At 41.2% G+C, this 27,751-nt stretch overlaps 1 protein-coding gene and 1 long non-coding RNA gene across 4 annotated transcripts; one reads left to right on the top strand and one right to left on the bottom strand.

The window, feature by feature from the left end:
• Positions 1-1,632: 1,632 nt before the first annotated feature.
• On the bottom strand, positions 1,633-1,942 carry LOC123409963. The gene is made up of 3 exons (XR_006612948.1): positions 1,923-1,942; positions 1,752-1,827; positions 1,633-1,659 (listed from the first exon to the last, which is right to left on the bottom strand). It is a non-coding gene; the product is annotated as an uncharacterized LOC123409963 (long non-coding RNA).
• Positions 1,943-15,192: 13,250 nt separating this feature from the next.
• Positions 15,193-24,963, top strand: LOC123412026 (coatomer subunit beta'-1). Of its 3 annotated transcripts, none has more exons than XM_045104982.1 (25): positions 15,193-15,389; positions 15,506-15,526; positions 15,645-15,706; positions 15,826-15,880; positions 16,618-16,654; positions 16,755-17,080; positions 17,179-17,310; positions 17,392-17,540; positions 18,334-18,402; positions 18,917-19,067; positions 19,141-19,206; positions 19,696-19,884; positions 20,489-20,629; positions 20,709-20,783; positions 20,904-21,080; positions 21,193-21,284; positions 21,365-21,481; positions 21,788-21,902; positions 22,042-22,113; positions 22,518-22,714; positions 22,793-22,886; positions 23,001-23,107; positions 23,250-23,394; positions 24,019-24,106; positions 24,410-24,963. In XM_045104982.1, the coding sequence occupies exons 1-25, from the start codon at positions 15,387-15,389 to the stop codon at positions 24,430-24,432; spliced, it is 2,703 nt and encodes a 900-aa protein (XP_044960917.1). In that variant the 5' UTR covers positions 15,193-15,386; the 3' UTR covers positions 24,433-24,963. The 3 variants fall into 3 exon arrangements, with proteins under 3 accessions (XP_044960917.1, XP_044960916.1, XP_044960915.1); XM_045104981.1 differs by having other exon boundaries at positions 24,019-24,121; XM_045104980.1 differs by having other exon boundaries at positions 24,019-24,195.
• The last annotated feature ends 2,788 nt before the right edge of the window (positions 24,964-27,751 follow it).

Raw genomic sequence — 27,751 nt, 5'->3', positions numbered from 1 at the left:
TTTGCTAACCCTCAAATGTGTTGTGTTTGGTTCTGCAGGCTGGATTGGCGTCTAGGAGGAAGAGGATGTTGTACGAAACTTTGGCGGCCCAGTGCAACACTGCTCCTCGCGCTGGCTTCATGGTCCAGGTGGCAGAAGAAATTTAGGTTAACATGCGGATGAAGGAGTTCCATCCTGTGTCGGTCAAGCGCATGTGCGTTGGCTTGGTTTAGTAGCATAATAGTTAAGCTTGCTGTGTTGGCGATCCTTTTGTGAACCTATCAGTGACTATGGTGCTTTTGTGAACCATGTATTATTATGCTGTAATATTACTTATTGCCTAGACATCCTAATCACTACACCAGCTTGTGTGCTAGTCGTTGGTATGTGCCTAGCCGTTTTCAATATACTTGCATGGTGCTTTCGCGTAACGTCTCTACGTGTTTTGAATTGGCAAGTAGCCGTTGGTATTGGGATTGGACATGGGGGGGTCTATAAAAACGACCCAGCTTTCCTTGGCCAGCCTCATCCTCGTCCCACAACTTAGAATACACACAAAATGGCGTCTTCCGGCTCTTCATCCTCAGCAGCTCGGCCTTCTTCGCATAGAGGGTTTGGGGCCCCCATGAGGTCTCCCGTGAGGTACCGCCATGGGCCTCTAGACTACGAGCCAGCTGATGTGTGTGACTGCAAAGAAAAAGCAGCCATGTGAATATCGTGGAGCGATGATAATCCAGGGAGGAGGTACTTTAATTGTATGCGTTTCAAGGTGAGCAAATGCATAAACTTGCTCTTCGTTATTCTGTTGAATCTTTTCTGGTTTTTATATTTCAGACCAAACACATTGCTCTTTCCCCTTTGATCAGCGAGGCGGGTGTGATTATTTTTAATGGCGCGATGACCCTATCAAGGACCCGTTCCTAAAGCAACTAATAGTTGATCTAAGGGACAGGGTCTGGATGCTTGAGAGGATGAACGAACATCTACATAGTGCAGCAAGGACCGGTGAGGAGGAAATCGCCAATGAGACTCGTCAGCTGAGAGACAGACTTGAAGCAATGAACGAAGGTGCCCTGGCTGCTGAACGAGCTGCGAGAGCTGTCAATGGTACAAATCAAATGAGGATTGCTTTGCTCATTCTGGTGTTTGCTGTGCTTTTGTACCTGACGGCGACACGTTAGGTTTTTAGTATGCTTCCAATCCACTTAGCTACTTTTACATGTGTTCCCCTATGGAGTTTCATTTCGGTTTGTCCCCCATCTACTAGCTTAGTTAGTTGGTGGCAAGTTGTATCCAGCTAGTTTATGATTTGGTTGGTAGTCATTTGTATCAAGATAATTGCTGAGTATGTTGGTTGTTTGCAAAAAAAAGGTAAGTGTCAAACCACTGGACAAAAATGGAGGAAATACCATCCTGATTCCATTCGATTATGTGATGTGCAGTAATGTGATACAGGAAGAAGGAACACATGAAAACATTCGCCATCTTGGTCTATTTGAGAAAAAATATTAAAAACACAAATATTTGGTGCTCGTTAAAGGAATTGAGACATGGTGATCTTCATAGAGCTAGGAATGATCCCTTGATGGCTTCAATGGCGTCCGACGGGATCATTGACTCGTTACCATCTGTGCGCATCACCTCGTAAAGCAACCAGTTCTTGTGTCTCTCCAGATTGTCCTAGTTTCAAAATCAAAGTGTATCGAGTGTTAATACACGAACACATACAAAAACAGGAGCTAGCTTCCATGTTAAAAATGGTAGGTACTAACTTTCGTCACTGGGATTTGGAACTTCTCCCCGTCGAAATTCCATGCAAGGAATGTAGTCCCTGCACCATAATTATATCTGTGGCAAAATACGATGAAGCAGGTTTGTAATTCAACTTCAATCTATATTAAAACAAAAATAATCTTTAGGGTGTTAAGGTTATAGAAACATACTTTTCCATATTCTCAATCATCGGGACTGGAAAAGACCTAGTCCATTCTCCGCAGCTGCAATGCCAGTTCTCAAACATAATTTGCAAACATCTAAAAAGTGTACTATGAAGTTTGTCCGAGACGTATGTGTGCATGTTCACTTGGCGATTGTTGAAGCCAAAAGGTCCTACTGCAGGGTCAAGTACTACGATCCTTCTTTTCAGCATGTCAAATGAGTAAAGTGCCCAACCATCAGGTAGAATTGCTGGGATATGCCACTGCGAGAAAAATTATTCAATTTTATCAAAATATGATCTTATTCCGTTGTTGAGATGTATCAAAAAATAAAAAACTTACAAGCCTGCTTGATGCTGGGTTCAAATCAGCCACTCCATCCGTGAAGCTTGTCCGAATAGATTGGATGGTCAATGGGTCAGCGTTAGACAATACCGCGGTCTGTTGCAATGATAGTAGTGTTTAACATTTACAATGAAAAGAAAAGTATTTTGTCGTTGTATATGAGTTGACAACGTATGCAATGATCTTACAGCGAAATCAGGCTCCAGGAATTTCCTCCATATCATTGTTGTTGTGTCCTTGTTGTAGAACTTGTCCATTTGGCCGAATCGCCTGAAGATGATAGCGCCCACCTCGTGGCTGAGTTCGTCAATACCGGCTAGTTGTTGATGCAGTCCAATGCCATCTATACATATGAGCCTTGGCTTTGGGTGGGCAATCCATTGTCTATGCATTGGTAATAAATAGTTAGCGTGGATGCCGCGAACTAGCAAAATATGAGATTTTGGTAGAAAGGTGAGTTGATCGCGAAAATGTTTGTTTCGAAAAGATGAGTTGATTACCATACAAGAAAAGAATATGGCTTACCTTTCTAGTGTTAATCGTGAAGCTGCTAGGAACCAATCCTTGATAGTTCTCATAACAGTTTGGCTTGGGGGGAGTGGTACTGATCCAACTGACCATGGATCACGTGCCAATTTATATTTTGGTAATCGTGTCTTACTCGGCACAACATCGTTTGTAGTTCCGAAAGTGACGTAATTAGATGATGGTCTTAACTCGGCGTAGTAGCTGACAATACATGTAGTTAGATCGTCAAAAAATGAATATACAATGTCGGCAACTTGATTGCGTGCACCGTCCTTTGCAGATATAGATGAGTTATTCAGAATATCGATGCCAGATGGCGTTCGAACTTGGATTGGTTCATTTGGTGAAACACATATCTTCTTTTGTGACTCGGTTGCATTGCTGCTGTCCATCACACAGTTCCTCTTACGGGCATTTGAACTATTCCCAGAATAACTACCTGCCGCATAACAATTAAAGTTAGACACACCAAATAATAGACTGTGTGTGTATGAAATAGCAATGCATGACAATTTGGAAAACAAACGATTAAGCGTTAACAAAACGGACCTTCGTTAGCAAAAATGCCTTCTAGTCTAGTGTTTATCTTATTGGATATCGGGGTAAAAAAACAGTTCCTTCATTGTTAGGAGCTGGTGCATTTTCCGCATCGATGTCATCTTCGTTTTTCAGCCTGCATTCTTTCCTACCAAACGCCTTGCAGCATGTGCAATTGTCAGCAATGCATGATACTAACTTGTCTACAAAGTTGAACATTGTTGACTGGAACGACTGTCTCATTTATGAAATATGAGCCAAGCCCCGTGCATTGTGTTCGTTGAGAATCATACCAAGCTTTTATCCCGACTGCATTAAATGGTAATTTCATAAAAAAAATATGAGAGACGTTTTAGTCATCTAAACAGAGTTACGGTTGGGCATCAAAGGGGCATGGACTTACTATTGTCGGGTATTTTGTGCGTATATGATTAGCAAATTCTAGTGGACCAGTCTTGATGTAGCTTGCTCGTTTGGCGGGAGCAGATGTAAATTGTGCCCGTTTCGGTGTCGGTGTAGGCCGAGGAAAATTGTTTGCAGGATCGTCGACACACACGAGTTCCTTGCTGACATTTTATTCCCTACGAACCTGGTGCGTTGAACAAAAGAGTTTGGAGCGTCATGTAAAAATAGTGTGATTGGGTATTATAGAGAATGTGATTCTCGGACTAACCGAGGAACGGTGGTAAGATATTTCTCCTCCTCCCATGTTTACAGATATGGCGTCAACCATCTTTTTCATGGAATCATAATCAAAAAGTGCAAATCTTGGGTAGACGCCCTGCGGTTTGCTGTTGACGTCGAGATCTAGGCTATCTAGAACAAGAACCTGCACATGTGTTTGGTGGGGTTAACAACATAAATTACCTGTGCGTGTGCCGTGCTGTGAAATTTTTTTTTGGTTTCGTGTACCTGCAGGAAAAGATGGCACCCAACAATGTGTATGGTTGGGGGTCGCCTCAATACATCTGACTTGAACTTCCTCGCAGCTTGGAATAGGTGAGATAGCAGGTAACGACACCAATTCCATTCTTTGATTTTGGTAACATCGTTTAAGGCTGACCAGAAATCAATTTTGATGTAGTCGCGTTTGGCAGATGGCGCAAGGGCATGCCCAACTACAAAGATTACAAAAGCAATTTTGAAACAGTCCTTATCTATCTTCCTGGAGTCAACTGTGATGTCGCGGTTAAGGTATTCCTTTGATGCCTTCAGACTATGAGTACCTTTGTCGCTAATGCCTGCTGCAACCCGTGTAAATTCAACGCAAGCATCTGATGGCTCCACACCTTCAGAAAGAATTGTGTGCTCACCGATTGGGATGCCAAACACATAATGTACTTGGTTGTCTGTGAGCTCGAGCATCCCCTGGCTTTCTAGATTGATGATACTGTTCTCCACATCAACTCTATCCATCAAGTAAGCGATGTACTTTAGATTTATCTTCTGCCAAGACTTGATATGCAGCAATCCATCAAACCCAGTTTCTCGGACCAACTCCTTCTTGAAATCCGAGAACTTTGAAATCACGACGCCTATTTTCAGCAATGACAACCTAGATGTTATTGCTTGGATTCCAGGAGGGTCGGGGGATCCTCCTGAACCGTCGCCGTCACTGTCAAAACAGTCTGGTGATGCTTCGTTCATTGTTTCTTGATTTACAACTACTGGTGCTTCTTCCATGCTAAAAAAGATTATCCAACGCTCGTTTTTCCCTAATATTCACATAGAGACGTTTCTCTATCAATCTCGTGGATGCGATTAAAAACCTATTTTAGATCTACGCAGTCGATGCATGGAACGGTGGCGAAGTGTTGGGGGGAACTGATAACATACCTTTCAGGGAGACCCTCGGCTAGCCTGTGAGCAGCTCTCCCGCACGCGCATCCTTGTCCGTGTTCTTCAGGGGCGTGGATGAGCTGGTAGGATGAACGAAGCAGGCGATATGTATCAGGCGGGGGATGGACGAAGATGTGGTAAATGCCCTCCCTGCCGCCAGGGCTAAGAAACAATAAAGAAGTACTTCTGATTTGACTTGAGCATGCTGCTGAATTGATCACAAAGTTTCTACTTTTCACATGCATGTACAGTGCTTGGCCCTGTATTTGCAGCGCTGCCATGTACCAACACTGTTTATTTGACCTTCTGTTTCGGACTGCATGCGCTAGCTGGCCTCGCCCCGGCTTGTGTTAGTGTTAACTGTGACCTTGATTTTAGGGTATTAAGCTCAATTAGATAGTACTGGTACTAGAGAACGTTGTATCACCAGGAACAATTAACGAGAAAAAGCTCACAAAAAAGTGAGCTCATGGCCCCTCCATGTCCAAATTAACAAACTTCATATTAAAATCCGAACACCGCATGGATTATAATCTTATCCTACTAATTGCTGATTAATTCTAATTGATTATATAATTAACGACGGCAAGCTTGCGTTGGAATCTAACCCTGACATCTATTGGAACATCATGCGCCGTGTACTGTTGGTCCATCACCGGTAGACGTAACATGGGCCAATCCAATGGATGTCGACTGAATAACCCATGAATGTGCCAAGTATCATCTACCGGTCCACTGCATGACGATAGAACATGGACCAGAATCCCTCCACTCTAACCCGTAATACAAGGGAAGCTGCCTCCTATACGGGGGACAGGCCAAAACAATACGATGACGGCGCGGATCCCTAGCGGGTGTGTATGGACAGGATGCCGAGCACCGAGGTGCTCGTCCTCAAATCCGAATTTTCGATGCAACACCCATGTCTTGAGTTGAAGTAGAGTGCTCTGCATTGTTTCGTGTATACATCATTCGGTAATGTAACTTTAATGTTAAAAATTGTAAACTAGTACTGAATTCAGATGTCAACTATTGCTGAAATCACATGGCAACTAGTACTGAAATCATATGGCAATATTCTCATGCACTTCAAACTCTATTTGTCACCACTAACATCATTTTTTGGTTGTCTTACCGGCATTTGATGTTGACGGTTCTGCACCCAGTGTCAACTGATTGACGTCGCCTGATCTTGTAGTTGTCAGAAGTTAGAGTCACAATCTTTTTTCCCATACTAATATCAGACTGATCACATGGCCTTTTCCCATACTAATCTTAGATTGATCACATGGCAATTCTATGTGTAACATTTGTAGCATTACGGTACCAACATTATTGCTAATGTTATCATGGAAACATCAATGCATTTTTTGTCCTCCATCTAGGGGTGAGAGTGCAAACTTATGCCATACATGCATGACAAGTATTTGCATAAGCCATAAGATGCCATTATTGCTTTTTAAAAACAAAGTAAAATTCATCACTTCAAATTTGCAACATTATGGTTGTACCTCCTGGCATCTTCGACTATAGCAAATTCCATGCGTACAAAGGGCGTTTCAAGAGGCGCCAGTGCAGACCACATCTCATCCTTGTGTGACTCTTCCAGTTCAGGTTTGTCATCTCTCTCTATACCTATGTTTGCGTCCTTTATTTCTGTGTTGCTCACGACAGTTTCAATAGTGTTGTCTCTTGTCATGCTTGCCGTCCCCGCCATGCTCGCTGTCTAATAGTGTCGGGTTGGGAAATATGCTATTGGTGTGACTCTGAAGTAGCCCATGCAACACCCATGTCTTGAGTTGAAGTAGTGTGCTCTGCATTGTTTCATGTATACATCATTCGGTAATGTAACTTTAATGTTAAAAAATTGTAAACTCGTACTGAATTCAGATGGCAACTATTGCTGAAATCACATGGCAACTAGTACTGAAATCATATGGCAATATTTTTCATGCACTTCAAACTCTATTTGTCACCATTGACATCATTTTTTTGGTTGTCTTACCGGCATTTGATGTTGACGGTTCTGCACCCAGTGTCAACTGATTGACGTCGCCCGATCTTGTAGTTGTCAGAAGTTAGAGTCACAATCTTTTTTCCCATACTAATATCAGACTGATCACATGGCCTTTTCCCATACTAATATCAGACTGATCACATGGCAATTATATGTGTAACATTTGTAGCATTAGCGTACCAACATTATTGCTAATGTTATCATGGCAACATCAATGCATTTTTTGTCCTCCATCTAGGGGTGAGAGTGCAAACTTATTCCATACATGCATGACAAGTATTTGCATAAGCCATAAGATGCCATTATTGCTTTTTGAAAACAAAGTAAAATTCATCACTGCAAATTTGCAACATTATGGCAAATTTTATTTTTCAAATCAAAATCATGGTAGTATCATGCATCACATCATGCTAATCACTATGGAAATCAAGTGGAAACATTACACGGCACCTTGAAATTGTTTGCATCCACTTTGTTCCTTCCCATGTTACGGCAATTTACACACATGGCAAATACTACACACATAAGATGTCAAATTTTGTCTTTTAAACAATTTCATTTTGTCCCTGAATCATTAGTTAACATATGACAACTTCAAACAATTAATCTTCGTCAATTTTTATTAATCACTACTTTATGTTATTTCTGATAATATTTTTCTCAACACATACATTCAACCAGCATGTCGAATGCAACATCGGAACATGTACATGTTTTATCCAAAATGCTCACCAGCATAAGAGGTTGGAGATGTTACTCCCATTACTGTCCTTCACATGCCATCAACATTTGTCCCTGGATTTATTGTAAGTTTGTCAATGCAAAACATTTTTGTACGTATCCCATTTATTTTCTGAAAAAATCATACTCACCGTAAAATGCCCCTGGTAACTGTGGTTGGTGCCATGGACGTGTACGATAGCCAGGCTCTCCTTATTCTTTGGGCAGTCACACCAAGAAGTTGTGGTTCCCTCAAACCCCCTGCATTTTTTGTATCATTCAAACATTTTACATTCATGTGCAAATTTTCTTGTTTTTTGATTTAGGTTTGCATCCTGTGCCTATTTCCACATATTGTTGCAAAAGTGGCAGCAAAGGTCCAGTTGGGTTTAACTCTCCATAATCTTGCGCACTCCACGACAGTGGTTGCATAGAGTCGTAGAACCATGGATTTCCCCCCATCGCCCATACTCATCCTTGCTCCTCTTTTAACTCTATGCCAAAATAAAATATCAAACCATTTTTTAGGTTATTGCAGTAGTATCATGTAGCATATCAATTACGGCCAATTCAACTTCAAAATAGCCCCCTCATACATAGAATGCAGAACATGCATGCACATGGAAATACTAGTTTGATACTCATGGCAATAATCATTTCATATAAATGGCAACAACATGGGATGACAAGTTCTTTTCATTATCGCCTTTCAATATCGAATTTACAGACACATGACAATTCTTGGGTGATATTGTATGTTATCTTGCCATCTATGTGGACTTTTTAGCCATTCAATTTCATATAATATTTCTATTTTTTATACACAATAATCTACTTTAAGTCAACGCATGGAAACATCATGTCAATCAGTTTGGCGATTTTTTCCAAAATTAATTGCAAGCCTTGGCTACACTAGCTCCCTCATATCGACTACACATACAAAAGAGATTTGCAGATATCATTATTTGGTGGAATTACATGGCAATAATAGGGGATGTCAACTTTCTTTCTTTCTTCCATTTTTTTTTCAAAATCACCTCCACAAAACATCAATCAAACAAACTCCTATATAGTTTGTTCTTCCAAACAGACCTACACATGACAAGAACAAAACCAAACACATGGCAATAACCATCTGAAGGACATTACCACACACATGTCAATAACATAATCACACACATGGCAAGAAACAAAACAAACACATGAAAAGAGTCATATGAAGAACACCGACACACACACACATTGGGCTCCTCCTCCTCGTTGTGGCTGCTCCTCCTCGTCGTCCGGCTGAAGAGGAGAATGCTGCTACAAGTGCAAGGGCGGACCAGATTGTTATGGATGCTCCTCCTCGTCGTCCGGCTGCCCCATCAGCTGCTGCTACGACACCTCACACTCGCGGGAAGCGTACAAGGTTGAACCAAGAGGCTCCAGCTCGACGCAAACGTCGTGCAAAAACTAATGAGACAGTCGATGAAGCTGAAGCAAGTCAGTCGCCACCGCCACCGCCACCACCACCACCACCAGAACGAAATGTTAATCCCGCACCAAAATTAAGGTCAAAAGCATGGAATAACGTACTTTGGTTGAACAACCTGATCTGAACGTAGTATTGGCTCAGTGCAATGTTTGTCATGACATACTTAGAGCTCATTCAAAAAATGGAACATCCCATTTGTTAAGGCATACCGCAAATGTGCATCCACATAATACAAAATGAAGTGAACAACTATTTTATGAAAACTGGAAAGAATGCGGATGTCTCACATTCAGTTAGGAACACAAAGTTGGATATGGAAACTATTAGGGCTACGGTCGCTATGTTCCTAGTTGGGGGGTCGCATGCATTTACTATGATAGAAGAACAAGGGTTAAAAAACATGATGGGTGCAGCTTATCCTCAATTTAAGGTTGTTAGTCGGTACACAATTAGAAAGGATATCCTCGCAATGTTTGAAAGGGAGAGGGCTGAATTGAGAGAAATCATCACCAATAGCCTTGGTAGAGTTAGCTTCACTACGGACAATTGGAAATCAGAGGTGACAAAGTTTAGTTATATTTGTATTACTTGTCATTATGTTGATGATGCTTGGATACTGAACAAAAGGATAATACAGTTTAAAAAGTTGAATCCATCATATGATGGGGATACAATTGCTGATGAAGTCCATTTATGTTTTCGTGAGTGAAAGGTTGACACCAGAATAATGTGCTTGACTTTTTATAATGCTTCATACAATGATTCATTGGTCAACACTTTGAGAAATATGTTGCTGCCTAAAGGTGTGTTGCCATTGTTTGGAACTTTCTTTCAAGTCTGTTGTTGTGCACATATTTTAAATTTGATTGTCCAAGCTGAAACTTATTGATAAATCTGTTAACAAGATTAGAGATGGCATTCAATACATAAAAATTTCTCCCAATTGTATTCACAAGTTATATGAAACTACCCAGAACATTTACCATTTGAATGAAGATAAAAGGCTGAGAGTAGACATGCCCGTCCGTTGGAATTCAACATACACAATGCTTGAGAACTCTTTGTATTTCAAAGATGCATTACTATGGTTTGGTAATAGGGATGGCACATTTAAGTCCAATTTTTCTCTAACTCATGATGAATGGGAAAAAGTTGCTATCATGCATGATTTCTTGAAAACTTTCTATGATGTGACATGCATAATGTCCGGGACAAAGCATCATACATCCAATTTGTATTTCAAGTGTGTGTTCTTGGTGCAATCATGTATCTTGAAAGCATCTAGTGAAGGAAAGAAGTTCATGGCACCAATGCTATTTCCAATGAAAGAGAAGTTTTGATAAGTATTGGGCTGATTATAATGTTTTCTTATCTTGTGCTGCTGTTCTTGATCCCCGTTGCAAGCTTGGTTTTGTTGGCTATTGTGATGGAAAACTTTATTCCCCCGACGAGGCCGAACGTCAGGTGGATGAAGTTAAGAAAACATTGGTGAATTTGTTTGCTGAATATAGTGGTGCTGCTGTTAGTGAAACACCATCAGATGGTGGTACGAACAGTAGGGGAAATAGGGGAGATGGTGCTGATATGTTCAATGACTATGAGAATTACATACAATCTCAACGAAAAAATGTAGAGAGGTCTCAATCGGATCTTTACTTGGAAGAAACACCTAGACAATTGAATGACGAGTTGGATGTCTTGGAATTTTGGAGCAAATTGTCTATGCGATATCCTCAACTTGCATCAATGGCTCGGGATGTTCTTGTTGTCCCCATTTCTAGTGTTGCTTCAGAGTAGGCCTTTAGCATGAGTCGGAAAGTTATAACACCTAACCGAGCTTCACTTAAGCCTTAAAACATCGAGGCTTTAATGTGTCTTCAAGATTGGTATCGTTGGAAGATGTCTCATAATGAAGGTACGATCCTGTGTGCTTTGTTGCATATTTAACATCACGGTTACTCACCCTATCATTGATTATTGTGTTGTTTGCTTTGTAGAAATGAGCACTACGGGAGGGGGGCCTTCAAGTTCTCATGCAGAGGAGTTATCTTCAGATTCAGTTCGTGCTCATTCTTTCTTTCTTACTATGTTGTTCGCTTATATCATTTCCACCTTCGATTTATATCTTGTTAGTTCATACCATTTCTCTCTTGCTTTGTTTCAGGAAAAATGATTGAGTTGTTGTAGCTTGATGGAACAAAGAAGAGGTGGAGTCAAATTTGTCAAAATAGTCATCAGCTTGTGTCTTTGTTATTTGATATGATGTTATGTAATGAACTTGTCCGATTATGTTATGAAATATGAAGCATGGACTTGCTATTATGTATTTTGTAATGAACTACCTATGCTGTTGTTATGCAATGATGTAACACACTTGTCTTTTTGCTATCTTTGAAGAATTTATGCTGCTATTTTGTGAAGATTTCATGCCTATTTATGTTGTTGTTTGCTGGAATATATATGGAGTCGGGCTTCGGGCTTTTCAGCCGGGTCGGGCTCGGGCTTTAAAATCTAAAAACCTATCGGGCTTTTCAACTGGGCTGGGCTCGGGCTTTAAAATCTAAAAAACTATCGGGCTTTTCTCGGGCTCGAGCTTCACATTGCAGCATCGGGCTTTTAAAAGCCCGACCCGAAACCCAGCCCGACTCGAGAGATTCCCATGTTTAGGCCCAACCTTGTTTGTACGGGTTCGATGCCCACCCTCAAGGGTCCCTTAATGGAATCACGATATCTTGCATTGTGCGAGGACGTGAGGAGATTATAGTGGCCTTAGTGGCATCTTGGGGAGCATTGTGTTGGGGAACGTCGCATGGGAAACAAAAAATTTCCTACGCGCACGAAGACCTATCATGGTGATGTCCATCTACGAGAGGGGATGAGTGATCTACGTACCCTTGTAGACCGTACAGCAGAAGCGTTAGTGAACGCGGTTGATGTAGTGGAACGTCCTCACGTCCCTCGATCCGCCCCGCGAACAATCCCGCGATCAGTCCCACGATCTAGTACCGAACGGACGGCACCTCCGCGTTCAGCACACGTACAGCTCGACGATGATCTCGGCCTTCTTGATCCAGCAAGAGAGACGGAGAGGTAGAAGAGTTCTCCGGCAGCGTGACGGCGCTCCGGAGGTTGGTGATGATCTCGTCTCAGCAAGGCTCCGCCCGAGCTCCGCAGAAACGCGATCTAGAGGAAAAACCGTGGAGGTATGTGGTCGGGCTGCCGTGGAAAAGTCGTCTCAAATCAGCCCTAAAACCTCCGTATATATAGGTGGGAGGGAGGGGACCTTGCCTTGGGGCTCAAGGAGCCCCAAGGGGGTCGGCCGAGCCAAGGGGGAAGGTCTCCCCCCCAAACCGAGTTGGACTTGGTTTGGTGGGTGGGAGTCCTTCCTTCCCTTCCCACCTCCTTTTTTTTTCTTTCTCTTTGATTTTTCTTTCTTAGGCGCATAGGGCCCCTTTGGGCTGTCCCACCAGCCCACTAAGGGCTGGTGTGCCACCCTCATGGCCTATGGGCTTCTCCGGGGTGGGTTGCCCCCCCCCCCCGATGAACTCCCGGAACCCATTCGTCATTCCCGGTACATTCCCGGTAACTCCGAAAACCTTCCGGTAATCAAATGAGGTCATCCTATATATCAATCTTCGTTTCCGGACCATTCCGGAAACCCTCGTGCGTACGTGATCTCATCCGGGACTCCGAACAACATTCGGTAACCAACCATATAACTCAAATACGCATAAAACAACGCCGAACCTTAAGTGTGCAGACCCTGCGGGTTCGAGAACTATGTAGACATGACCCGAGAGACTTCTCGGTCAATATCCAATAGCGGGACCTGGATGCCCATATTGGATCCTACATATTCTACGAAGATCTTATCGTTTGAACCTCAGTGCCAAGGATTCATATAATCCCGTATGTCATTCCCTTTGTCCTTCGGTATGTTACTTGCCCGAGATTCGATCGTCAGTATCCGCATACCTATTTCAATCTCGTTTACCGGCAAGTCTCTTTACTCGTTCTGTAATACAAGATCCCGTAACTTACACTAAGTCACATTGCTTGCAAGGCTTGTGTGTGATGTTGTATTACCGAGTGGGCCCCGAGATACCTCTCCGTCACACGGAGCGACAAATCCTAGTCTTGATCCATACTAACTCAACGAACACCTTCGGAGATACCTGTAGAGCATCTTTATAGTCACCCAGTTACGTTGCGACGTTTGATACACACAAAGTATTCCTCCGGTGTGAGTGAGTTATATGATCTCATGGTCATAGGAACAAATACTTGACACGCAGAAAACAGTAGCAACAAAATGACACGATCAACATGCTACGTCTATTAGTTTGGGTCTAGTTCACCACGTGATTCTCCTAATGACGTGATCCAGTTATCAAGCAACAACACCTTGTTCATAATCAGAAGACACTGACTATCTTTGATCAACTGGCCAGCCAACTAGAGGCTTGCTAGGGACAGTGTTTTGTCTATGTATCCACACATGTAAATGAGTCTTCATTCAATACAATTATAGCATGGATAATAAACGATTATCTTGATACAGGAATTATAATAATAACTATATTTATTATTGCCTCTAGGGCATAATTTCAACACATTGTGCCTCCACACCGCTTCAAACGAAGATTAGCATCCGCAAGGGTGTGAACTTGGGGATACATCTTCGTCTCCGCGTGCGTTATCTCTTACCCGAGCCCTTTACTTATGTACTTTACTTTGTGATAGTAATATTATTTATTGTTATATATCTTGCTATCACTTAGTTGTTTATCTTGCTTAGCATAAGTTCTTGATGCACATAGATGAGTCTAGTTGTTTTAGGTTTGTGCTTGACAAATTAAACATTAATTTTATTTCGTATTTATTCAAGCTTAAACCGTAATTATTTTAAAGCGTCTATTCACCTTTCTCTAAGTCCTTTCAAACGTGACTAAACATTCGCGTAATATCGGGTAAAAAAGAACAGACAATAAGGGCCGAGCCTCCGCCATCGTTTTAGCCCGGCGGAGCCGGGCCCAAAACTATTTTCATGGCAACCGGGCTGCAAAGTTGGTACCACTACGTTTTGAAAGACCAAAAGAAGAGCATATATGGATTAAGCCCAGACATGATTTTCTGAAAGTAAATGTGGATGCATCATTCGTTGAAGAGGATAGGGCTGGGGCAAGAGGAGCAATCATCAGAGATGAATGGGGACATTTTATAGCAGCAACAACACATTACATCCCAAATGTATCTGATGCTGCAACGGCCGAGTCACTAGCCCTTCGGAACGGGCTCATTCTCGCAGCTCATATAGGATGCTCAAAACTAGAAGGTGAAGCTGATTGTCAGCTGGTGATTGAAGCACTTAAGGATCCGGTTGGTTTCTTAGGAGCTCAATATGCAACCATCTTCGAGTGTGGGCAGATTGCCAGCGAGTTTGGGCAGATACAATTCGGTCTATGTAAACGGGAAGCTAATCAGGTAGATGATGCCTTAGCAAAGGAAGCTTATAAAACTAGAAGCTCTTGTACTTGGGACAATGACCCTCCTAGTTTCATTACATCTCTAATTATAAATGACCTCTCTATTCTATGATGAATGAAATGATCACACTGTTAAAAAGAAAAGTTGGTACCACTACGTGTTCTTTTTTTCTGATAACAATCGTGCGGTTGCTTTCTGCGAAAGTGTTAAACCACCAGGTACTTATATCCGTAAAAAAAATAAAATCAGGTACTTATTTGAAACGTCCCAAAATAATAATAATAAAATTCCCACAAAACCCCCTCCTACTCGGCCCCCTGTGTCATCTCTCCTCCCACCCCGCTTCGCTCCTCCACCGAGCTCGCGCGATCCGGCCCGCTCCCTCGCCGCCCCGCCCCGCCCCGCCGCGCGGCGCCGCGAGGAGCCAAGCCGCCGTTCCCTTCGACGACCGCGGATCTCCGTTCGGGGCCCGGCCCGTCCCCGCCGCCCGATCGCCCCGCCCCGCCGCGCCGTCGCCGCCATGGTACGCGGATCTGAGCTCTCTCCCCCGCTCCCCCCGAATCCGTCTCCGGCCCGTTTCGCCGCAGTTTTCGTGCCGCGCCCGCCGGGATCTGACCAGTTGCTCGTTGTTTCCTGCAGCCGCTCAGGTTGGAGATCAAGGTGCGCCCCCCGCCCGACCCCGCGCTGGATCTCGGCCCCGCTGTCCCGTTTTGGTTGCTGTTGTCGTTGGGTTAGTTGGAGAGCTGATTTGGTGTTCGTTTTTGTTTGGTGTGATCAGAGGAAGTTCGCGCAGCGGTCGGAGAGGGTCAAGTCGGTGGATCTGCACCCCACCGAGCCATGGCAAGTGCCCGCGCCTTCCTGGCGTTCAGTGCATTTCGGCCGCGTCTGCGGTGTCGGTGCTGCTTGTCATTACGGTTGATAACTTGGTTTTATGGTTTTTCTTTTTTGCAATGGGGCAGGATCCTGGCGAGCTTGTACTCGGGGACTCTCTGCATCTGGGACTACCAGACGCAGGCAAGGCACTTGAGCTCTTTTTATGTTCAGTTTTTGTCCCTCTTGTATAATGTTGAATCTCTTGAAGTAACTGTTATGTACTTCAGTTGGTACTCATAACAATCGATCAAGTACTAACACCACTAACACATGAATAGAACAGGATTAAGGCTGTCTCAATTCCTAACGCTAGAGCTTGATTTCTGATGTATTTTCTGTTGTTTATGATCTGTATCCTTGCTTATTGGTCAGTCGTGGAGAATTTCCCGTGCCGTAATTCTGATCATGTGCTGTAAGCTTTCGACAAGTACAAAGTGCTGTAAGGATTAAGAACTTCAGCACCTGGACCCTCCCCGCTGACACATATAGCTTGTTTTAGGCTTGTCACTCTTGTTAGATAGTACTGATACCCTCTCTGCTGACACATATAGTCTCTTGTGAAAATATGAAATGGTGACAGAAGTACATCCTTTACTATATCGTTATCTAGATTTAGTGGATCTATTTAGGATACAATAAGCCAAACTGAGCTTGTGCAGTAGAATCTATGCTAATTAGGTTTTAACAAGATGAATTATGCACTTACGGTGTACTATGTCAAAAACTTTCCCTGGCTCCTCTCCTCATTTTGTTGCTCAATATTATTTACTAATCTAATTCTTGACAAGTATATCTGTGGAGTACTTTTGTATAAAAGTTTAAAAGCTGGCTCCACAGAATTTGATTATTTAATATGTTTGTTTTTGTATATCTTGCAGACCATGGTGAAATCATTCGAAGTTTCAGAGCTGCCAGGTATGCAACATACATATCATCAAATGTAAATAGAAATTGGGCTGAAAGTGGAATCTGGAAATGACTTAACTATGTGATGTGTATTTGAACATAATTTCAGTGCGGTCGGCAAAATTTGTGTCAAGGAAACAATGGGTTGTTGCCGGTGCAGATGATATGTTCATTCGTGTCTACAACTACAATACCATGGACAAAATTAAAGTTTTTGAGGCTCATACTGATTATATCAGATGTGTAGCTGTCCATCCAACTCTTCCATATGTGCTGTCATCGTCTGATGACATGTTGATAAAGCTTTGGGACTGGGACAAAGGGTGGATGTGCACTCAAATCTTTGAGGGGCATTCACACTATGTCATGCAGGTTACTTTCAATCCAAAGGATACTAACACTTTTGCAAGTGCATCTCTTGACCGCACTACAAAGGTCTGTTACACACCCCCTCATCTGCATTTACATTTTAGTATGAGCCATGACTCATGATGTGGTCTTGTTCATTAATGCTTCTTAATCTGAAATGGCAGATATGGAGTTTGGGTTCTCCAGATCCAAATTTTACGCTAGATGGACATCAGAAGGGTGTGAACTGCGTTGATTACTTCACTGGTGGTGACAGGCCCTATTTGATAACTGGTTCTGATGACTCCACTGCAAAGGTCTGTCTTTTGTACCTGCTGTAGTATTTTGAACCTTCAAGTGTTGGTTCAGTCCTAAGATGGATAATTATGATAAACCAGGTCTGGGATTATCAAACCAAGAGCTGTGTTCAGACTCTTGAAGGCCATACACACAACATTTCTGCTGTTTGTTTCCATCCTGAGCTTCCTATAATCATTACTGGATCGGAAGATGGGACAGTTCGTATATGGCATTCAACAACTTACAGGTTGCTTTCTTTTCTGTGTCAACATAAATGCGAACTGTGGATCTATCTTTCCTAGTTCTCATGCTGGTCACTTTACTTCTTACCCAAGAGAAAAATCAATTACTGAAGCAACTCTATAGTTCGTTTTAGAGATCTCTTTGACTGTTTCTCAACAACCAGAATGTTGCTAAATAACAGGCTCGACTCCCCTATGCAGGCACAACAAACTTTTAAGGCCCATAAGCATGACATCAATAGATTTTTAGCGTTTGTTTGTACTCTTCTATGTTCAACCCCATGGAATCATATCAGTTTATATGTTGTGCTAACTTAAAGGGGTCAACTGTTTTGCCATCTTCAACATTCTCATCCTTGAGACCCAAATGTTATGGAGCACCTAGTTTTGTTCGTGACATGTTCTCTCAAGTTTCTAGAGTTCATAGTCGGATCCAATAGTTCTCTGAGTACTCCTACTATGAGCCATTTCTGTAGATAATTGTAAGGTTGATAAATTTATACTCCCTCCGTCCCAAAATTCTTGTCTTAGGTTTGTCTAGGAATGGATGTATCTAAATACTAAAATGTGACTAGATACATTCATATCTAGATAAATCTAAGACAAGAATTTTGGGACGGAGGGAGTACCAATTTGCATATTTGTATGAAACAAAAGGATAACTGTCATCATGTGGGTAATAAATAATTAAATATACTACTCAGTTTGCTTATATGATATTTTTTGTATTAATTTGGAAAATATGTCAGCCTCTGTGAAAGGTTCTTAATTTTAGTTACTTATTCACTTATTTTGTAGGCTTGAGAACACACTAAACTATGGCCTTGAGCGAGTCTGGGCTATTGGATACATGAAGGGATCAAGAAGGTAATGAATGATCATCTGATTTCTTCTTTATTTCATTGTTATCATCACCTATCCAATGGGTGCTAGCTATCAAAATAAGAATTTGCCATTAATTAGGAGTATTACATCGCGATATGTTTATTTATTTATTTACTGGATGTGTACTGATGTTGTGCTTCATAAATGTGAAGTTCTTGTTACAAGTTATTTATGTTTGCTTTTAATAGACCTTCACATGCATAAAATTGTTGGTTAAGCGTGCCATTTCACATTTACAAAACCGAGCGTTGTGAATTGATGGTTATTTACTACGACAATAATTATGGAGCGGAGGGAGTAATGTTTCTATTCCTTCTTGTTCTGTCCACTTGTATGTTTCTTGCAATATGCCTATTTTTCTAGATGTTATCAAGTTCTCGCACTTATTTCCACAACTAGTTCCTCTTGTTTCTTGTGCTCACAATTTTTGGGCCTGGTTGTGCTACTCCCTGTTATCCAATCATGAAACTAATAATACCATTTGCTTATTGTCTAGAATGGTGATTGGTTATGATGAGGGAACTATTATGATTAAAATGGGTCGCGAAGTACCAGTAGCAAGTATGGATGCCAGTGGAAAAATCATCTGGGCAAAGCATAATGAGATACAGACTGTGAATATAAAGACTGTCGGTGCAAACTTTGAGGTTAGTTTGCCTGTTCTGTAACAAAAAATCAAATTGAGAAGTTTGGCTGATCGCTTATTATGTTTGATACCAGGCTACAGATGGGGAAAGATTGCCCCTAGCTGTGAAGGAGTTAGGCAGCTGTGATCTTTACCCGCAGGTACTTTTGGATGGTACAATGCTCTTCATATTTAGCACTCGGTAGTATTGTTACAGCACACCTAAGTATCTGAACTTCTGCATAAGCTACTCATCCATGTCTTGATATGCATAACAGCCACTGTCCATTTCTGTACCTTGTAATGACTGCTGACAATTAGATGGATAAGCTTCAAAAAGAACATAGGAGTTATAACTTGAGTATGTTCATTTTCTTATACATACCTATCAACTTTGCACACATAAAAGAATATTATAGAGTTATTATTAGTGCACTGAAGAATACTACAAGCTTTATTTTTCTATTAACATCATTCCCATTTATGCATCTTCTACACATGGATAAATTTTTAGCAGATCAGCACCTTGAGTTTTGTTACTTGATAAGATACTAAGTTAAAGTTTTTATTATCTTTTTCTAGCTAACATTTGTTGTTTCATACATCTTGATTATTATATCTAACTATGGTTTATTTTTTTGTTTGCTTAGAGCTTGAAGCATAACCCCAATGGACGGTTTGTTGTTGTATGCGGAGATGGTGAATACATAATCTATACTGCACTGGCTTGGAGGAACAGATCATTTGGATCCGCGTTAGAGTTCGCTTGGTCATCAGAAGGAGAGTATGCAATCAGAGAAAGTACATCAAGAATAAAGATTTTCAATAAATCCTTCCAGGTGGGTGGTATACTATTATTTTTGGACTTTTTACCAACAATTTGTGCAAGATTGATATGGCTTGTCCCATTTCTTCTAAAGTCACTTTGCGGCTGTTCGTGTTTTAGCGTGTGATTTTTATATTCTGCTTTAATCAGGAATATTTCTGTCAAACTCTAAAATTAATTCAGTTTAGAGTTTTACATCCTGTACTTTGTTTTATGCTACTCCCTCCGATACATAATAAGTGTCACAACTTTGAATTAAGGTTGAACTAACCATAGTTCAAAACTGCGACACTTATTTTGGATCGAAGGGAGTAATATTTATGGTCTTATTTTACCATATTTAGTGAAAGGAATTGCAGAAAGTTGTAGGTGTGTGGCTTATTGTAGTTTAGTGTTGTGCTGTATTGCATTATATTGCATTTCTTCAGCTAAAGGGATTGCTTTACTTATGTTCAAGTGCCTAACCATATTCGTTGATCTAGAAATCTTACTACTGTATGTTGAATGAATATGTGATCTGGCACCTTTTATCTATCACGGTTGTATAAATTTTGCAAACCAGCTAATCTATATTTTGAAAGCAACGCATCTCTTGACTTCAATGATCTGATTTACAGGAGAAGAAAACTATCCGTCCTTCATTCTCTGCAGAACGTATCTTTGGTGGGGTACTTTTGGCAATGTGTTCCAGTGACTTTATTTGCTTTTATGACTGGGCTGATTGCAGACTAATTCGCAGAATTGATGTGACTGTCAAGGTGAGTTCAGTATATTTTATTGTGATTATGAATATGTGGAGTCCACATTTCAATAACCTGTTTTCGACTGTGCTTGTAGAACGTCTACTGGGCTGATAGTGGTGACCTAGTTGCAATTGCAAGTGATACATCATTCTACATCCTGAAGTACAATGTATGTTATTGCATTTACTAAATGTTCGTCTATAAATTTTCCCTGGTCCATGGGTTTTGAATGTGTTCTTACATAACATCTACATGCATGAAATTTTGTTTATGTTTTTTGTCCCTGCAGAGAGATGTTGTTGCTGCCTACTTGGAAGGTGGAAAGCCTGCTGACGAGGAAGGCGCTGAAGATGCTTTTGAGTTGCTTCATGAGGTCAATGAGCGAGTGCGAACAGGGATTTGGGTTGGAGACTGTTTTATTTATAACAACTCATCTTGGCGCCTAAATTATTGTGTTGGTGGTGAGGTAAAGATTGTTTGCTCTGAACAAACATTTTCTTTGTTTTTCACGTTCTCTATATGGATATTTTATGTGATACAACTTTATTTGCTTACATTGTTATACACTCTATTTACAGGTCACCACAATGTATCACTTGGATCGCCCTATGTATTTGATGGGATATCTTGCGAATCAAAGTCGAGTTTATCTTATTGACAAGGAGTTTAAGTGCGTTTGCTTGAGTATCCCTCATTTCTTATGTATCTCCTGTTATTGCTTTCTATAACTAAAACATTGGCTCGTTGCAGTGTCATTGGGTATACATTACTTCTCAGTTTGATTGAATACAAGACGCTTGTGATGCGTGGGGATTTGGAAAGTGCAAATGAGATCTTACCATCCATACCAAAGACGCAATATAATAGGTCAGTGTCTGTCTTTGACCCACAAGGATAGGTTCTGTTAATTATTTATATTTTGGGGGGTTCACTCTGGTTGATGAATAAACCAATGCATTTTTGTTTAAAACAGTAACAAAGTAAAATGGGTTCTTGAAATTTGTGCTCAATTATTCTCCCATTTTGACTGTTTACGACGTCTGTCTTATCTTGTAACTGTGATGCCGTTTATCTCAATATCAAATATAAGATATACTCAGCTTGTAGGATCAGAAGTGACGGCTTAATCCGTTATATTATAACTTAGCTCTCGTCTCCCTTTCCATATGGCAGCGTTGCTCATTTCTTGGAGTCCAGAGGAATGTTGGAGGAGGCTCTTGAGATAGCCACTGATGCTGATTATAAGTTTGATTTGGCTGTGCAGCTTGGGAAATTAGAAGTCGCGAAGGTAAAAAGCACATTGTCATTTTTTTTTTTTTGGTTCACAAGTTCACATCATAGAGAGGATGTGATGTAAGGTATTCTATGCTGCTATTTTTGGCTAAATGGCGCTAGTACTAACTTTTTTGGTCACCATTTGCGTGCAGGCTATTGCCGTAGAAGCACAAAGCGAATCAAAGTGGAAGCAGCTTGGTGAGCTCGCCATGTCCACCGGGAAGGTTGGTTCTTAAATGATTAAATCTTATGATAGGTTGTTTGATATGTGACTTATAGAATTAATGAATTACTGTTTATGAGTGGTTAAGTTCTCATTTGGGTCTTATATCTTATTGTAAGTATGAAATTATATTTTCTAACAATTTCTTCTTAATTGAATAATTTTATCTGGTTAAAATATAGAAAAAAAATCAAATCAAACATTCTTTTTGAAAAAAAAACCTTCCAAAGTTTTTCCTCGCAATTTCTTTTCCGTGGAGATGGTTACTCGTCATTCATCAGTATTGCAGTCATAGGGTGGCAATTAATTAAATCAAGATATATAATTAACTGATTTTATAAATTTGCATTTTATTAACTTTGTTTAGTTAAGTGTTTTCAGTATTTCACAAATTACACATTGCAGCTCGAGGCATCGGAAGAGTGTCTTCTGCAAGCGAAGGACTTAAGTGGCTTGTTGCTACTATATTCATCTCTTGGAGATGCTGAAGGAGTCGAAAAGCTTGCTTCTCTAGCAAAGGAGCATGGAAAAAACAATGTTGCTTTCCTCTGCCTCTTTATGCTTGGTAAATTGGAAGATTGCATACAATTGCTTGTAGACAGGTGAGTCTTTTCTGCTGTGATGAACTAATTGCCATGCACTTCTGTTTAAGGCTAAACTACATCTTATGTACTCTGCAGCAATCGTATACCTGAAGCTGCATTGATGGCACGTTCTTATCTTCCCAGCAAAGTTTCAGAGATTGTCGCAATTTGGAGAAAAGACCTCAGTAAAGTAATTTTTTAATCTGATGCTGTTAACTCTCTTGCTGAGAAGTCTGTTCCAAGTAAGAAAATGTATTCAAGTCTTGTCAGTCTTGTCATCTGTTCATTTGTTCCTTCTTTGCAGGTTAATCCAAAAGCTGCAGATTCTCTGGCAGATCCTGCCGAGTATCCAAATTTATTTGAAGACTGGCAGGTTGCACTTACTGTAGAGAAGAATGTTGCTTCCCAGAGGTAAACATTGCTACATATTGTTTGTTTTCCTGTAGTGTAATCTATTGCATTGGCCAACTGATTTTCCTATTTAAAAAATCGTGTCCATCTCATAATTCTTAAGTAGGCAAATCTTTTGCAATAACATGTCTTGTGTGTGCAGGGGGCAGTATCCTTCTGCAGATGAGTACTTGAACCATGCTGAGAAGTCGGACACTACACTTGTGGAAGCTTTCAAAAGGATGCAGGTCATTGAAGAAGAGGAACCAGTTGATACACTGGATCAAAATGGAGAGCCTGATGAAGAGGTATTGTATTTGCAGTATTCTGTGGTGCTTCTAGAAAACTTGTTATATGTCTTGATCACCATTCCATTGTTTACTTCATCTTCTATTTGATTATTATCACTGTTTAAAAATCGTCTGATTCAACGATTTATCGTCCGTTTTATCGCTACTCAGGGGGTGACCGATAAGATTATGCCTTATCTTCACCATTTATCGTTTGGGCCGATTTATTGCTCTGAAAAGCGATTTATCGGGAATCTACCGATAAATCGGGCCTATTCATAGCACTATGGTTGCAAAAACTATGTTTATTTGTGATTTGTGGACCTTGTTATGCAATATGTATTATTGTCCTATTTTATTTGTTATCATACGTGGATTCAGAGGTTAGGAATAGAGGTAATACTTCTGTCCAATATTATTTTGGTGTTGAATTTATCATATTTTAGTGTTGGAAACCTGGGATTTGGAAAAAAATGGGCGATTAATGGCCAACCCATAAAATCGATTGGTCGGCCGATTTCCGATTAATCTCTAGTCCCCAGCTGACCGAGACGCTAGCGATAAGCGATATCCTCAACATTGATAATTATTGCAGCACCATTTTATTCATTTCTGAAATAACAAAACAAATTTCCTCTTTAGGTAATGGAAACGGAGGAGAACGTGGATGAAGCTGTCCAAGTTGATACTGACGAACCTGAAGAAACCGTTCTTGTAAATGGGAATGAGGGTGAGGAACAGTGGGGTACGAACAATGAAGGAACTTCGCCAGCCTAAAAGAATTGTTTGGCAAATGTAAAAATCCAAATTTTGTCTATGGTGATTCACTGGCTTTGCCCGCAAATTCTAGGATAGCTTAACCCTTCTAGAGCTTACTTTTTAAAGCTACCTCAATACACCGTTAGTATCTATTAGGAGGTTTAATACACATACACCAACATGACCATCTGTGTTTAGTTCTTTTTTACTTCACATGATGTCTTATCTGTTCCCATACATTAACCCGAATTTACTCTCATGTTTCTTCTTGCAGTGCTAACCCAACATGATGAGTAGGCACCAAGGGAACCACAGCTCAATGGTTAAACCTGTTGTTTTTCCGAGGGTAAACAATTACAATCCCAATTTTATGATGGAACATCGGAATGGGCTGATGCTTAGTAACCAATGAGCCACATATTGCTTCTTGGCCAAAACCCACAAATGAAGTCCAAACTCCAGTGGAAGGGGATGATACTCTAATGGAATCAATCTTGGCAGGCTTGTTTGCAGCAACATAGGCAATTCTTTGGTCGTGTACGGCACATTTTCGTACCCAATTTTCCATGTACTGAAATAGATGGGTTGGGTGCAGAGTTGGTTGTTGATGGAGAGGTTTTCAATAAATCGTTATACAGATGTGTAGTATATGTCATATTACAATAGCCATAACAACCTTGTAGGAGATGAAAATTTTCTATAGCCAATCACTGTAATTGTGTGTTACTATTCCATACATGTAGCGTAATGATTGTGGCGCAAAGGGCTTGCCAGTGTATTCTTCCATAAGGCTTTACTTGGTTGTGAATGCAGTATATCTTTTTGCTAGAATTCAGAGCTAATAGTGGTTGCTGATGCTGGCTGAAAGCTCATTCTTGTTCATTTGTCAGTTTAGATGGCGCATGCTGAAACCAGTCTTGTATGGATAATTTCTCCTTTATATCAAGGTCATCTGGCCATGGCTAGAATATTATAGTATTAGCACAGCGTGGTAGCCATGACTTTAGGAAGTGCAAATCTTTTCATTCATTCGTTGCCGTTGTGCATGTCTGATCTACCGACCGGAAAAGTGCATTGCGAGCCGAAAGCAAATGAATGCATGGCCGGGTGTGCTTGGTCTGATCAGGCCAACTACCACTCCGGCCGTGTCCGTTTGAGATCTAACGGGCACAAATCGTGTCATGTCGCCGCCCAACGCGTGGGAGCGCATGTGCCAAAATGGATAGTGTGTGGACCATCGTCATGACGGCCTGCCACGCCATAACCATCGTCGCCGCTCGTTTTTCGGTCGACTCCCTGCTGTCCTGCTCGACCATCACCACCCTCCTAGCCATCGCTGACCCATGCTCTCGTTTCAGAGGAGTTCTTGCCGGCGTTTTGTCGTCGCATCCAGCGGCAGGAAAGTTACGCCCACCGGAGAGGCACATCGACCCCAACACTTTCAGACAGGTGCTGGCAAAGCCGTTGGTCGCAGGTCGTCAAGGCCAACCTTGCCTGCTGCTTGCGCGGTGCTCTTCCCGGTCGTGTCTCCACGACGACCGCAAGGTGTTCGAGACTTCGCTCCCAAGGTATTGTGGACGACGAGGACGAGTTTTTTTTTCACAACTTCATTTGTTCATCGGATGATTCGTCTTTGGATGACGAAGAGCTTGTGGTTGCTGCATTGGTCGTCAATGACCACATTGCTAGGTGGCGGCCCCGATACAGGGGATCAATCCTGGGCCATGCTCCGGCCTTGAACCGCAATAGGGAGAGCGGCCACGCCCCGCTTTATGTTGATTACTTTGAGAATTCCCCGCTTCTGAATGGCGAGACATGGGTTCAATCGTATTTGGGAGGGAGTGGTAGCGTATGACCCGTACTTTGAGTGTAAAGAGGAGGCCCTTAGCAAGCTTGGCTTCTCCCCTTATGAGAAATGCATTGAGGCTATTCGCATGCTTGCATATGGAATTCTGGGCGATCTTGTGGGAGGGCCATGGTGGCGGTGTTTGACCCTAAGTACTCAAGGGAGCCAACTGCCGCTGATACAACATGATTGTTTGCGATCAATGTTGATAGGGGCTTTTCAGGGATGCTTGGTAGCATAGATTGTATGCACCGAAAGTAGAAGACCTGTCCATTTGCTTGGAAGGGGCAGTACAAAGGGCACGTTAAAGGTTGCACAATTATACTAGAAACCGTGACCTCACAAGATCTCTGAATATGACACTCTTGTTTTGGCATGCAGAAGGCCACTGCCCAGAGGTAAACTTTGAGATCCATGGCCACCATTAAAACAATGGAACTATCTACCTAATGCAATCTACCCTGAGTGGCCAACTCTTGTGAAGACAATATCAAATTCAAAAATGGAGAAAAAACATAGATTTTCCCAACAACAAGAGAAGGATGTGGAGCGTGCTTTTCATGTGCTTCAGTCTCGATGGGGGATAGTTCGATACTCTACACTGGCATGAAGCACTGAGAAGTTTTGGAAGGTGATGAGTGTTTGTGTGATCATGCACAACATGGTCGTGCAGGACGAGCGTGATGACAAGATCTACGATCAAGGGTTTGAGTATCAAGGTGAAAATGTTGTGCGTGCGCACTAAGAACTGACAACGTTTGAACAGTTCACCCAATTCCATAAAACAAATGCGTGATTGACATACTCATCAACAACTCCAAGATGACTTGGTTGAGCACATGTGAAATCATATTGGCAACCAATAGACGTATCAGTTCATTTTCTATCAATGAAACAATTTCGATTGAGTTGTAAAACTATTTGCAATGTGTTTTTTATTCAGACGTGGAACTATTTAATTTGTACAACTATTTAAAATATTTGATTTATTTGTACAACTTTTTAAAATATTTGATTTATTTGATTTATGTGCTTCAACTCCCACTCCATGGCATTGCCCGATCTAGCGGGCTTGCCATATGGGAAATGGCTTGCAAAATACTACCTCCGTTTCAAGATATAAGACGTTTTTAAGGCTAGTTCACACTACTTAGGTTACAAAAATCTCTAGTTTGTATAGGCTAGTTCAGACTATTTAGGTTGCAAAAACGTTTTTTAGGTTAGTTCAGACTATCTGTATAGACTAGTTTAGCCTACAAAAACATCTTATATTTTAAGATGGAGGTAGTACTCTCTCCGTCCCAAAATTCTTGTCTTAGGTTTATTTATAAATGAATGTGTCTAAATGCTAAAATGTAACTAGATACATTCATATCTAGATAAATTTAAGACAAGAATTTTGGGACGGAGGGAGTAGTATATTTATATTAATTGTGCGTCAATGTAGTGCTATTTTAGACTATTTAGGTTAAATTATATCATTTTTGTAAGTTTCTAAATTTTGTATGAACTTATTGAGGTTTGGCATCCTCACTACTCAGATTCTAGATCCGCCACTGCATCATGGCCCACCGTTTTGTGTGCAAAATGAAGCCTAAAGGAACTGTAGCTTAGATCATATACAAAATTGTAGGTAGATGCACACAATATGTTCTCATTAAGAGTGAATTCCATCTTTTACTTCCCATTTTGGCATTCTTAATGGGAATTATTCCATTTAACAATTTTTCTTCTAGATTTCGCCATTTAGCAAAAGGTTTGCTAGTTTTT

This window comes from Hordeum vulgare, chromosome 7H, assembly GCF_904849725.1.
Source record: "Hordeum vulgare subsp. vulgare chromosome 7H, MorexV3_pseudomolecules_assembly, whole genome shotgun sequence".
Taxonomy (NCBI): domain Eukaryota; kingdom Viridiplantae; phylum Streptophyta; class Magnoliopsida; order Poales; family Poaceae; genus Hordeum; species Hordeum vulgare.
This window is presented reverse-complemented; position numbering and strand designations above follow the sequence as displayed.